Below are 13,396 nucleotides of genomic sequence, written 5' to 3'. Positions count from 1 at the left end.
ATTTTGGTGTAGCAAATCACAAAATTCTAACCGAATTTTCCGCCTTAGGTGTAGCGGCTGCGACACCGAAGGCCTTAGTGGCCTCGCCCCTGATCACGGGTCGGGTTTTCTTAATTTTCTGAAAGAAATGGAGAGATTTATTTTCTCTAATAGGTTTAATTAGTACGGAGTATAGTATTTCACTCCTACCTAATCATTTATTGCTTGGAATTGTGGTCGTTAGATCGTATCAATAAAGAATCTGAACAATTAATAGGAGACGGAAAAAAGGGAGAGGAAAAATATAGAGGATCCAAATTGCTTAATCATATGTAGTGGTGTTGTTGTTCAAGTTCCAAGTAAATTGCCATAGTTCAAAGTTCAAACCTTACTATAAACATTTTTGGCTTGCTTGAGTCGAGCTCAGCTCGAGCCACATTTCCAATGTCGAGCTCGATCCCATGATTCGCAAACCGAGCAACCCTCGGCTCGCACTCCACTCGGTTAAGTTCATCTGTAACACCCCACGTTAATTGAAGAAGCGGATTGATAAACTTAAATGACTAGTCCTTAAATACTGTATATTGAAAGTCCTACTTATATAAACAAAATGCACTTATTTTTCTAGAAACTCATTATAAGAACTCCAACTAGTTAAGCGTGTTTGTTAGGGAGTAGTTTTAGGATAGATGAACTTATGAGAAGGAAGGACTTTTGTTGATCTGTGTGCTAAGTATACAGCCTGACGTGTTACCATAAAATTTATAAGTAACCGCTTTCGACACATGGATTTGGGTCGGGGAGTTACATCATCATCACCCCTAATTGATTCTAATACCTTAATAGAAGTTTTATTCTAAATAATGCGTAATATTTACAAAATTACCAAAATATCCCTTAATTGAAGAAAGTTATCAAAAATAGACCAATATAATGTAGGCCTGGTTTTTCGTTTTCATCCTCGATTGAAGGCTACCAAATCACTCAATGATTTTGTACCTAAACTCCCAAAATGATTCAACGACTTTCATGAGTTGGAAATAGATAGAAAAGCGAAAAAAAAGCGACTTTGAAGTAAAAATTGTTGATGATTTATGAATTTTACTTTACTTTTACAAACAAATTTAAAATTAACACGGTAAAAAACTAAAAATTGATACTACAACAGTCCGCAACTTAAGAAGACCAATGTTACACGCCCATTTTATTGTAAATCCTATTTCAAGTTTTTTTTTTTTGTTTTTGGTTTTTGTTTTTGCTGTAAAGAGAGTCGTATAAAAAATCTTTACATTTCTCTCTAAAATAAAGAGTCTCTCAAAATCTTGAGTTTCCTTACTCTGTAAGGTCTTCCACCGCTTCCTTTTTCTTGCCTAACCCACCATCAAACACCTCCCAGCTTTTCAACCGCCTAATTTCCCCTACCTTCATGAGCTGTCATTCATGCATGAACTCAGCTTGACACCTCAGCATCCTATGTTCCCTCTCCACCTTTAAAACCACCACCAAACCACTGTCTAACCCTAACCTACCTACAAACCCCTGTTTTTTTTTCCTTCTTTTCCATCAGAACTTTAAACTATGGCATCTTCTTCTTCGCATAATCTTTGTCGTGCTGGTGCAACCTTTAAGCTACCCTTACATCTTTGCGCTGATTCACTGGCGTGGATTTTTCAAAAGCTCTCATTGTCAAGCTTCTGGATCAAAGGTTTTTGGATGTTCCTCGTCTTTATGCCAGAATTCCAGAACACTGGCGACTTCAAGGTTCCGTCTCTATTCGTCCTATGATGCCGTATTATATCTTTGAGTTTTCTTCGTCTGCTGATCTAGCATATTTCCGCCAAAGACAAACGGTGAATATTGAAGGAAGCTTGTTTGTTTTTCGGACTGTAACAGCTACCACAATTCCTGATAATTTACTCTTTCACATTGTTCCTCTCTGGATCCGTGTGAAACATCTTCCCATTCAGCTTATGAACACATCTGTGGCAGCTTTTCTCCTCTCGCATGTTGGGGATATATGTGAGGAGGAAAATTACAATTCTCTAATTCCACCTCGGAATTTCGTGCGTGTTAAAGTATGGGTTGATCTTTCAAAACCCCTCATACCAGGCTGTTACCTGGCTTTTAATGAAAGAGAGCACCAGTGGATTGGATTCTCCTACGAAGGAGTTTTTCGATTCTGTAAAACATGTGGTCAGTTGGGCCACCGTGTGTCATTCTGCCCCTCTGGGAAGATACATGGTGCCCGTGCTATTCAGGCTCGTTTAGACGAGCTCTCAGCTCGTGGATTGCTGGTTTTACATGGCCCTCCAGGGTCGGCTTTTTACACTCCTGATATTTTTGGACTCCCTCCCCGTCTCATTTACTTAAACTCGGACATTAACACTCTTTCGAATTCTGACCCTGTTCATGTGGACTCGGTGGTGCATCACCAGTTTTTTCTTTCTCTTCATCGACCTCAGACGATGATGATAATGGAAATGGCTATGCTTTTCCACCGGAAACCTGTGTTCATGAGGATGAATCTCGTGAAGTTTTACTTGAGCATTTCCCTTTAGTCAGAGGATCCGTTGTGCCAGGCCCATTTGGACATGCTCCTTCTACTTTTGATGTAGGAGGACCATCTCATGGTGGTAAACCATCTCAGGCTAGGGCTCTTTCCCCGTCATTCCGTATGACAGTGCCTGAGGATGAGGTGGATGCCTCACTTGACCTTGGCTTGGTTGAACCATCAACTCCTCCACATGTTGTGGATGTTAGTTGCCTTTTTCGTCCCTTTGTTGATTCCTCTGGCACTCACCGTCCTGCTATGGACTCTCTTGGTAGGACGGTGAAGTTTGTGTTTAAACGAAAGGTAGGAGTTGGTTTTAATTTCTACAGCCGTACTCGTTTTAAGCATTCTAATAGAGCGAGTTTTATGGATTTGGCTGTAGACTCTGGTCTTGAACCGTCTCTGGTTGAGTTGTTGGGTATCTTACCTTCGCGGCCTTTTATTTACAAAAAGTCTGACAGGGAACGTTTTTCCTCAGTCTCTGGTTGGACTGGAAAACGTCCGCCTGAACTCTTGGAGTTCTCTGTTCTTGGTTTACCTACGTCAAAGAAAAGAAGTATGGAACAAGCTGGTTCCTTTTATTTTATGGACGGACACAACCTAACGCTTGTTCCTTCTTATTTTTCCAGAGATGAAGCTGTTGTTCCTGACTTAGGTCTGGTGGTGGACCTTAATTCGCCACCCGTTTACCAATGAAGATCTTTTGCTGGAATTGTAGGGGGCTAGGTTCGACGGATGATCCTACAATTCCTTTTTTACATCGAAGCGTCCACCAATATCATCCGTCCATTTTGTTTTTGCAAGAAACCATGACTTCTTCTGACTCGGCTATTACCAAAACTTCTCATCTAGGCCTGCCTAACTCTTGTGGCGTTAATTCAGCTGGGCGGCCTTCTTTTGCGATGGGAAAGTTCTCTACAATTAGCAATATTGTGCCAAGAACCTCGCTTTATCTTATGTAAATTAGTACTCCTTAAAACACCTTGTACAAATTATGTAATATATATTTTATTTATATATGGTGAAGCACGGGTTGAATATAGACAAGCGTTATGGAATCATATCAGTTTGAAGGTTTTAAACCTCTCTCCTTTGTTGCTAATTGGAGATTTAAACCAAGTGGAACTGTTTGCGGATAAGCTTGGAGGTACTGATTTCATTCGCGGTCAAACTGATTTTATAACATGGAAAATTAACAATGGCCTTACGGAAGTTCCTTTTTTTGGTCCTCGATTTACGTGGATGAACAACCAATACAATGGCAATTTTATAATGGAACGTCTTGATCGTGCTTATGCCAACCAACAATGGTTTACTCTGTTCCCATCTTCTTCTCTTTTGCATCTTCCTATTCTGGTCTCAGATCATGCACCTATTATTCTCTCAATATGTCCGGATTCAAAATCTCGTAAGAGACCATATCGAATTGATAATTGGTGCTTATCTTACCCTGAGGTCCGTGACATGGTTTTACAAGCTTGGAAAACTCCTTTCTTTGGATCCTCTATGTATGTGCGGTCTCGTAAATTGTCCACGGTTAGATTTGCTATCTTGCAATGGGTTATAAATCACCGGATTTCTCATGGGATTAACTGGTCGGAAATTGAAGCTGATTTGGATTTAAATGCTACACATATTACTGACGAAACATCAGCATCTTCTTTCATGCATCTTCGCTCCTCTCGTTTACAAATGCTGCGCAATAAACGCCATTACTGGGTTCAACGCTCAAAATTCAGAACTGAGGTTTTGGACGGGTTTCCTACACGCTTTCTTTATAGCCGTGTTAAAAAAAGAGCAACAAAACATCGGATTATGGCTCTTCGTTCTGCTGATGGCGTGTGGTTAGAATCACCTGAATCCATTACAAATGAGATTGTTAGTTATTTCAAGAATCTTCTTTGCAGCAATAACTTACACGGTCCTCCCAGTCCCGTGGCGTCTTTGCATTCATGTCTTAATGGACTTGCTTTGCCCAAGCTAAGACTCGTTGAATGCTCTTTATTAGAAGCCCCTTTCTCGGAAACTGATATTCTGCATGCTCTCCAAGGTATGGATGCATCAAAATCTCCAGGTCCTGATGGCATTACACCTAAATTTTTTCAAACTTTCTGGCCTGAGATTGGACATTTAGTGACTTCGGCGCTCCTTCGGTTTCTTAATTCGGGCGTCATGCTGAAAGAATGGAACAACACCATCATTGTTCTTATACCAAAAACTGACAAACCGGAGTTGGTCTCGCAGTTTCGACCAATTAGCCTTTGCAATGTCATATACCGTTTGGCTTCAAAGTGTATGGCTAACCGTCTCAAATTGGTAATTCCTTCTTTAATCTCCGACTCCCAGCAGGCTTTTGTTCCTGATCGTCTCATGTCTGATGGATGCCTTATTGCTCATGAAATAATGCATTATATTAACAAGACCAAGAAAGGCACAAATTGTTACTCTGTGATCAAGCTCGACATGCATAAAGCGTTTGATCGGGTGTCCTGGCACTTCCTCATGTCAGTTTTAGATCTTTTTGGGTTCCCTATGTCTTGGCGTAATCTCATATGGGAATGCATATCCACTGTAACCTATAGCATCATGATAAATGGTGAACCTTCTCCATCCTTTCATCCTTCTTGTGGACTACGTCAGGGTGATCCTCTATCTCCTTACTTGTTTATTATGTGTATGGAAGTTCTATCTCGCCAACTACAAGCAGCTGAGTCCTGTCATCACATTATTGGACTCAAGATTTCTCGGTATGCTCCGCCTCTTTCGCACCTTTTTTTATGTTGATGACGCTTTCATCTGCTGCAAGGCAACGCCTGCTTCCTTTGAGGCCATCCGAGATATTTTTCAGACTTTTGAAACTGCATCTGGTCAGATGATTAATCTTCAGAAATCTTTTATCAAGTTTAGTCCCAATTCACCGGAAGATTTCAAGTCCCACATGACCTCTATCTTGCGTATGAACACATCTGATTCCTTTGGTACATATTTGGGTGTTCCGGTTTTCTTTTCATGATATACTAGACAAGGTTACCACATGCATCTCGTCATGGTCTTCTCTTCATTTGTCTCAAGCTAGTAAGTTTGTTATTATAAACTCTATTCTACTTGGTTCTCTGGTTCACATCCTTGCTGCTGTACCCCTACCGCTCTCTGTCTCCAGGAAAATTGACTTCTTAATTGCGGCTTTCTGGTGGAGTAAAAACTCTTCTCGAAGATCTATTCACTGGCTCTCTCAGCCGCACTTGCATATTCCAAGAGATACGGGAGGTCTTGGTATTAAATCGGTTACCATTCTAGGTCAAGCTTATCTCTTGAAAAATTTTTGGCGCCTTCATCATAGACCGGCTGGTCTTCTTGCTAAATATCTCACACCAAAATATCAGAAAGATTTGCCCATCCCTGATCTGAAGTCCAAGGTTACACAACCTTCTTTTGTCTGGCAAGGTATTTGTAAAGTTGCTGCAAATTGCTCTGCGGCTTTGGCTTGGAAAATTGGCAATGGCAATTCGGTTAGTCTTCTGTCTAGTCCGTGGGTACAAGGGAAATCACCAGGTGTCCGCCATGACCACCATAATACCAGTCCTACACTTTCAGACTTGGTGCACGAAAATGGATCATGGAAAAAATCAGTTATTTTTCAGCTCTTTGATAATCAAACTGCAAAAGCCATACTGGCTATGGAACCACCTTTAATTGCAGCTGATGACTACCTTTACTGGAAGTACACTGAGGATGGATGCTACAACATACGTTCAGGCTACACATATCTGTTATCTCAGCGGTCGACAACTTTACCGCAGTTAAATTTTTTCCCTTGGAAATTGATATGGCAGTTCCCGTTTTCAAGTAAATTTCCTATTTTTATCTGGCGGATTGCTCATCAGATAATCCCGACTATGACAATTTTAGCTCATAGAGGATCTCATCTTGACACTTCCTGTCCGCTGTGTCGATCTCAACTGGAAACTCCGGAACATTTATTCCGATCTTGTGAGGTCATTCAGCATATCTGGCGTTCTTCGTCGCTTGGCATCCAATCTATGGCTGATCCAACTGTCTCGTTTACCCGATGGCTTGCTGATCATATTTCATACCTTAACCGGTCTTCCTCCACGGATTTCAGCTGTTTGCTTTATTTCTTTTGCATCTTCCGCTCCATTTGGCTCACCCGCAACTCCATTGTTTTTGAAGATCATACACTTGAGCCTGAACGGATACTTCATTTAGCTGAAGCTTTGCACCTTTCACATACTCGACTGCCTTCTCCCCGCCTTGATAATGTCCCTTCCCGACATTTTTACCGTACGACAGGTAATGTTATTTCAACTTTCACATTCTCCTCACCTTACAAGATATCCGTCTGCAGGAGTTCTTTTCAGAATGGATACATGGCTACTGTTTCGACTGAATCTTGCTTGCCTGAAATCTACTATTTGCGAGCAATGTCTTCCTTTGCTGCTTACTCACAAGCACGGCTTCAACTTATGACAACCCGAGAGTTCCCTACTTCCACTGGTGTTACCTTTGCTGTAACATCGCGAAAATTATGTTCAGTTCTGGTCTCTCAGAGGCCAGTCCCAATAGTTGCGCGTAATTCATTACGCGAAATTCGCAGACTGCTTCGTCTTCATCGTAACTGGTCGGTTAGCCTTGCTACTGGTTAGATTGTAAGCTATTTACTATACCTGTAAGATGTTTATTTCTTTCTTCTTTTAATATAATGGTTTACAATTGTCGAAAAAAAAAAAGAGAGCCGTATAAACAATTAATTTTTGAAAAAAAGGAAAAATATCAAAGATAACATTAAATTCTTTAATGGATTATAATTGTACAAAATCCAACTTATTTTCAACTTGCAACAATTGGGCCAACACAAGAGAGTAATGTGTTCTCTAAAATACTTGGGCCAATAAAGTGTGGAAATCGAAGTAGATTTATGCCTTGGTCACACAAAATACGTAAACAACAAGTAACGCAACATCTACACGCCAAAGTCCAAACTTCATACATTCATCAACCTTCCATCTCGATCATTTATTTACCTTTTTTCTCTATTACAGACGTATTTTATTCAAAGTAAACAAATAAATACGACGAAAAGAGTATAAAACTACGCCTAAAATTATTTGGGGAATTCTAAAGGGTAATTGCTTAGTCCTCCAGTTTTGTAAGAGAGTTAATTTATCGAATTATCTAACTCAAGCATAAAAACGAGTGACAAGGTATATTTTGGAGCGGCATTATGATCACCCTTATTGCTAAAGTAATACAGTACAAAGTAATTGCCCAATTTTTTTTTACTGAATTTTGACCTAAATGTGGTTTTAATTTTATCCTTTGTGTAATTTTTTTTACTGAAATTATGATTTTTGTCTGTTTTAGGGATCAAATTTGAAGGTGGATTCAAAAATTACCTCTATATCTGCTGTAATTGGACACACAGGTGATCATCATTTTTATTTACAGCAAGTAAATTTGTACTGTACATTTTTTTTTACCCAATTTTGCATATTTTTAGGGATTAACCCAATTTAATCAGTTGTTCATACACATTAATCTTGTTTGTTGCATTGCATTTTCTTGCTTATTTGATTGTATTTGTATCAATAATTAGTGTGAAACCGTCTTATTCTGTAATTTGTGATATGTATTATGAATGCTGCATTGTGTTCTTCTGGTGAATGTAATGCTTGATTAGGAACACCTGAACGGCGCGACAACGATGGAAAACAGACCCATGTGAGGGTTTCTTGTAGGAAATCTGAGAAATCTTAGTTATCTGATCCCATTTTGGTCACTTACCCACCACACTTTGGTTTCTTGCTTGTGTTCTTCAACCACATATATTCGACATAAGAAGACGTATATGAATACTCTTGCTGTATTTATTATGCTGTTTGGGTAATGATCATAAGTGTATTATGTAGTAATAGTCGACAAAAGACCGTCTGTTCTGCTGGATTTTAGTTTTTGAGTTGGCTGTTGCTTCGCTTTAACGTGTTGGGCTTAATAAAGCGTTGGAATTATGATGAAATAAAGCAAAATGACTTACTAAAGTACTAGTATTTCGGTGCAATGCTCTACGCGTTTTTCATTCAAGGTCATCTAGAGTCTTTTCTGGAGCAACACGTGTAAAACTCCGTGCATCCGAGTATCTGTCTCTTTACCCTACAATTTGTGGTTGCCCTTAAGGCACCGTGGTAATGTTGTTGTTGGTGGTGTTGTAGAATGTGTTGCAGTGTTGGTTTAACTCGAGCCTTGCACCCTCAACTAGAATGGTTAATCCTCTTGCTAATCGTATTGGGGTTGAAGTAGGTGATAATTGGATATTTGGATATTTGGATTGTTGAGCACAAAGTCTACATATGAATTTATGACAATAATTTGAGGATTTAAGTTGGTCTCACATGTAAGATCGTCTCATGTAACAATGTTTATTGAAACCTTATGCTGAGTGCTGGCTCATTGTACCTGAAGTTGTGATACTTGGGACTACTACAAGTATCCAATTGTGGCATGTACCCGAGTTTTAGACTCTCTATAATTCCTTAGGTTTTTTGTCTAAGATGGAGTCGAGTGTCAATTGGCTAATGCAGGAAACTCCTAATTTAGAAACCTGATTACTGACGATCAATGGTATGTTAGATGAGAATAGACACATAGTTTTGTTGGTAAACTATGTCTCCCCTCCTTAGGTTGTTGTAAGATAGCTTTGAGACCGAGTAAGTTTATGGGTTAATCTTTACAAGATGACTGTAATTCGCCAGATTCTCCTAGGTTCAATTAAAGAGATTAGACCTTCAAAGAGGTGTCATTTGTAAAACAAAGGGGGTCAATCGGAATTCGGAACATATAATTAACCAGAAATCAAGTGGATATAACAAAATCATATCATTACAAAACCTTATCCTTATCACTTTCATTACTCAACCTATCTTTCTTCTGCTTATAATTGTTAGAATGAAAATCAAGAAATAAATACAAAAGAGATGCATTAAACACAGCATTAAAACACCACCCCCAAATCCCTGAACACCTAAACTCGAAAAAGTGATAATACAACATAACCAATGAAACCGCGAAACTAAACACAAACTGTATAATCTGACAGTCAGTGACCAACCTCTTCCAAGAAGGACGAATACCAAGTGAACACAAAAGATAATACGAGTACATAACAGTGTGAACAGAAGCATTAGTGACCAACGCAACCGGAAACAGCGACTGCGATGTGGAAAGCCATACATAACACATGACGGGGACAGTGGCGTGGTGGTAGACGTGGAGGAATGAGAGCCGTCGGATGGAGGTAGGGGAGCGTGAGAGGATGATGAGGAAGGTGTCTGAGAATTCTAGGATTTTGGAGAGGTAGAAGACGTAGGCCCAAAAGAAGACCGGCCCACGTGGAGGGGTGGAGGTGGGGAAGCAGAAGAGGTGGGAGAGAGAGGGGAAGTGGAGGAAAGAGGAGAGGGTGGTGGCGAGGGACATTGTGAAGGAGAGGAGGAGGATGACTAGATTGTAGACGGTTGAGATGCGGCGAAGGAGTCGGGGTGGTGGGAGGGGGATAGGGAGGTAGGAGAGGGTGAGGGTGAGAGTGAGGTAGGTGAGGATGGTTAGGATGAGAAAAGGAAAGGTGGAGCAGGGTTTGGTGGTGTGGTTCCAGTCGAAGGTGGCGATAATTGGGTGGTGGACTAGGTAGTATGTTATGGTTTCCAGAAGGGGCATTGTGAATGTTGATGGTGGAAGATTGGGAATTGCCAAATGAGGGGTGGGATATGGAACAAGATGTGAGGGTGATATTTGGTTGTACAATTAGCTGTTACGGAGGCCCCACCTCATTAAGGCTAACATGGGTTTCTTCTATGCTGTTTCTTTGGTTTAGTTATTCAATTATGTAACTAAAGGAATAGATTAGTACTGTTAACTACTATGTTCACATAGGAAAATGATGTGCAACAGGCCCATGTAAGATTGTATGTGGCTCTTAAATCTTAATTACTGTTTAGAGCTCTCTTAGTTTTGGAAATGGTGACCCAACTTGTCAAAGTCTGTCGTCGTAATGACTCATCTTTGTTATTGTATGTGGGAATATGTTAATCTAGCAACATCAACATCTGGTCCTCTAGGAGTATTTTTAGTATCTCAAACTTTTACTATGATTTGGAACTAGTACACTAACCATGAAATCGAGTGTCAGTTGGCTAATGCAGTAAACTCCAAATTTAGAAACCTGATTAGTGACAATCCATGGTATGTTAAATGAGAATGGACACATAGTTTTCTTTGTAAACTATGTCTCCCCTTCTTAGGTTAATCTTTACAAGATGACTGTAATTCGCCAGAATGCCAGACTCCCCAAGGTTTAATTAAAGAGATTAGACCTTGAAAGAGTTGTCATTTGTAAAAACAAAGGGGGTCTGAGGATACATAGCACCCGCAATCGAAATATATAATTCGCACCAGAAACCAAGTGTATATAGCTATGAGTTTGTTGCACAACTATATTACGAATCGTGAAAATTGTTTTCATTTCTCTGAAATATGAGATAGAAGTTTATGTACACTCATGATGTCTAACTATTCTAATTCTACTGTTCTAACTATTGAAAATGTTTCTCAACGGGAGTTTAATTCAGCAGTAAGATTGATAAATGCTTCCTCTTTGCATGGAATTGTTAAGCCACCCATAGGATGATAGAAGCCGAACTCTTCTTCAGCGTGTCTGAGTAAATCTTGAAATGAAGGATGATTCAAATATGATAGCGGAACCACATATCTTTTCATCTCTTGTTCACCTACGTAAACTGCAACATGCCCCTTTGGGACTCCATGTCCATTTTTGGAGGACTGTAGTTTGACAGCTTGCTTTGCATTAGACATCACAGAAGGCAATCGAATACGCAACATTTTGGTTTATAAGTATGAGTGATTTTTATGAAGTATATGGGATATGAGAGTATGGATATGAGAGTATAAGACTATTCTCAGCAATGCTGTAGGAAGGTAAAGTTAGTGCAGTATTTATAGGAACCGAGGTTCAATTATTTAATTTGTTGAGGACTGGAGGTAGTACAATTGGTTGTTAAGGAGGCCCCACCTCATTAAGGCTAACATGGGTTTCCTCTATGCTTCTTCTTTGGTTTAGTCATTCAATTACGTAATTGAAGGGAATAGATTGGTACTGATAAGAGTGATAACTACTATGTTCACATTGGAAAATGATGTGCAACAGACCCATGTGAGATTGTATGTGGCTCTTAATCACAGTTTAGGTTTCTCTTAGTTATGTAAATGGTGACCCAACTTGTCTAAGTCTGTCTTCGTAACGACTCATCTTTGTCATTGTATGTGGGAATTTGTTAATCTAGCAACATCAACATCTGGTCCTCTAGGAGTACGTTTAATATTTGAAACATTTACTATGATTTAGAACTAGTACACTAACCATTTAACCAACCGCTGTCGACTTCAAGGGCTAGAAATGTTGGGTTAATTGTTTAGGTAAAACTGCAGAACTTTTACCCAGTTTTGCATTTTTTTGATGTTTGGGATTGGCCCACTTTAGTTAGTTGTTCACACACATTAATCTTGTTCATTGCATTGTTTTTAAATGTTGGTTGTTTGTTTTCAGGGTCATGGTCCAAATTCAATATTAACAAAATTGATGCCTTCCATTTTCTTGCTTATTTGATTGTGTTGGAAATAGGGGCTACTATTTGCATAGTCTTTTTTCCATCTTGTCCCACATTGGTGAGGAATAGTGTTTGTGTTGTGTTTATATATGACCACACTCCTTACCATATCACTAGTGGGTCATGGGAGGCTTTGTGGAAGGCTTTGCGAGTCTTAATTCACCTTGACACGCATGTGCGTCATAAGTGCGTCTTGCCGAGCCGAGCCCGCCCGGCCGCCGGATCCGGATCCGGATTCGGGATTCGGGATTCGGGATTCGGGATTCGGGATTCGGGATTTGGCAATCGCCTGCGGCGGGCTTTGCCTATCTTTTTGGGCCAGAGTCGTTTGTTTGTTTTGGACTGAAGTATCCAGAAGCTTAGTCCTTTTGACTGCTTCAGTGGGACTGCTGTGGAGCTGCTAATGATGCACTTATGCTTCAGTGGAGGAGTTATTGCTGCACTATTATTTCAGTGGACCTGTATAATGCTGCACTAATCTTTTTCTACTGATTGAGAGGGACGTTTTTAGGCTCCTCTGCTCATCTATTTTGCTATAAATAGATGATTACTCTTCAGCATAATCATAACAACAAACACTCTCCCTTCTCTCTAATCTCTTCTTCTCTTGTCTTCTCTGCTACAAATTTCTCGGGTGAAGTAAAAGCTTTCATCGTTTCAAGTCTCACAGCTCCGAGTGGGCGAAACTGAGTTGGAGACTGTAGTGTTATCCTTGGGGAACTACCGGCATTACCTGATCGCCACCACGGTCGTACCGGAATATAGTTTTCAAGGCAGTGGCCTTCATACCACGTCACTACTAATCGGGTTATTTCTCTTCTGATTTTCTTGTTTTTCATTGTTACTGCATCATTTACTCCAACAATTTGAAAACTATATATATCTGTTGTTGTTAATTGCTGTAACAATGTCGTCTGTTTTAGCAAAAACGCTTCCTGATTTGACTAAACTTCAAAAACTTGACGGTCATAATTATAAGCGTTGGTCACGAAATCTAACGATGTTTTTCGAAAATCTGAAATTGATTATGTGCTCTTTAGTGACCCGCCTGCTCCTGTTAAAGAGGCTGTTATTACTGACACCGTAGAGAATACCCCCCCTTCTAAATCTGTTGTTAAGTCAAACGAAGAGGAGATTAAGAAATTTGATAAGGACAATAAACTTGTTAGATGCC

The 13,396-nt window shown here is 39.9% G+C and overlaps 3 protein-coding genes across 3 annotated transcripts; 1 reads left to right on the top strand and 2 right to left on the bottom strand.

Annotated features, from left to right (window-relative positions):
* Positions 1-3,339: 3,339 nt before the first annotated feature.
* Positions 3,340-8,305, top strand: LOC141649964 (uncharacterized). The gene is made up of 6 exons (XM_074458628.1): positions 3,340-3,488; positions 3,598-5,101; positions 5,214-5,508; positions 5,552-7,173; positions 7,913-7,973; positions 8,229-8,305. Exons 1-6 carry the CDS (start codon positions 3,340-3,342, stop codon positions 8,303-8,305), a joined length of 3,708 nt encoding a protein of 1,235 aa, XP_074314729.1.
* A 1,080-nt stretch (positions 8,306-9,385) lies between these two features.
* On the bottom strand, positions 9,386-10,503 carry LOC141648447 (fatty acid elongase 3-like). Its single transcript, XM_074457110.1, has one exon. It carries the CDS (start codon positions 10,253-10,255, stop codon positions 9,425-9,427), a length of 831 nt encoding a protein of 276 aa, XP_074313211.1. The 5' UTR covers positions 10,256-10,503; the 3' UTR covers positions 9,386-9,424.
* A 529-nt stretch (positions 10,504-11,032) lies between these two features.
* LOC141648452 (auxin-responsive protein SAUR21-like) lies at positions 11,033-11,549 on the bottom strand. Its single transcript, XM_074457124.1, has one exon. The coding sequence runs from the start codon at positions 11,435-11,437 to the stop codon at positions 11,147-11,149; it is 291 nt and encodes a 96-aa protein (XP_074313225.1). The 5' UTR covers positions 11,438-11,549; the 3' UTR covers positions 11,033-11,146.
* Positions 11,550-13,396: the final 1,847 nt, after the last annotated feature.

Source organism: Silene latifolia, chromosome 3 (genome assembly GCF_048544455.1).
Source record: "Silene latifolia isolate original U9 population chromosome 3, ASM4854445v1, whole genome shotgun sequence".
NCBI classification, from domain to species: domain Eukaryota; kingdom Viridiplantae; phylum Streptophyta; class Magnoliopsida; order Caryophyllales; family Caryophyllaceae; genus Silene; species Silene latifolia.
The sequence above is the reverse complement of the archived record's forward strand: the minus strand, read 5'-3'. Positions and strand labels throughout refer to the sequence as shown.

Bases quoted from the DNA above. Each gene is read 5' to 3' on its own strand.
- LOC141649964 (XM_074458628.1), top strand. From the start codon at position 3,340: ATGACTTCTTCTGACTCGGCTATTACCAAAACTTCTCATCTAGGCCTG. The intron at 3,489-3,597 runs GTAAATTAGTAC...GAATCATATCAG, and splicing joins AGAACCTCGCTTTATCTTAT to TTTGAAGGTTTTAAACCTCT. The intron at 7,974-8,228 runs GTGATCATCATT...ATGCTTGATTAG, and splicing joins TGCTGTAATTGGACACACAG to GAACACCTGAACGGCGCGAC.
- LOC141648447 (XM_074457110.1), bottom strand. From the start codon at position 10,255: ATGCCCCTTCTGGAAACCATAACATACTACCTAGTCCACCACCCAATT.
- LOC141648452 (XM_074457124.1), bottom strand. From the start codon at position 11,437: ATGTTGCGTATTCGATTGCCTTCTGTGATGTCTAATGCAAAGCAAGCT.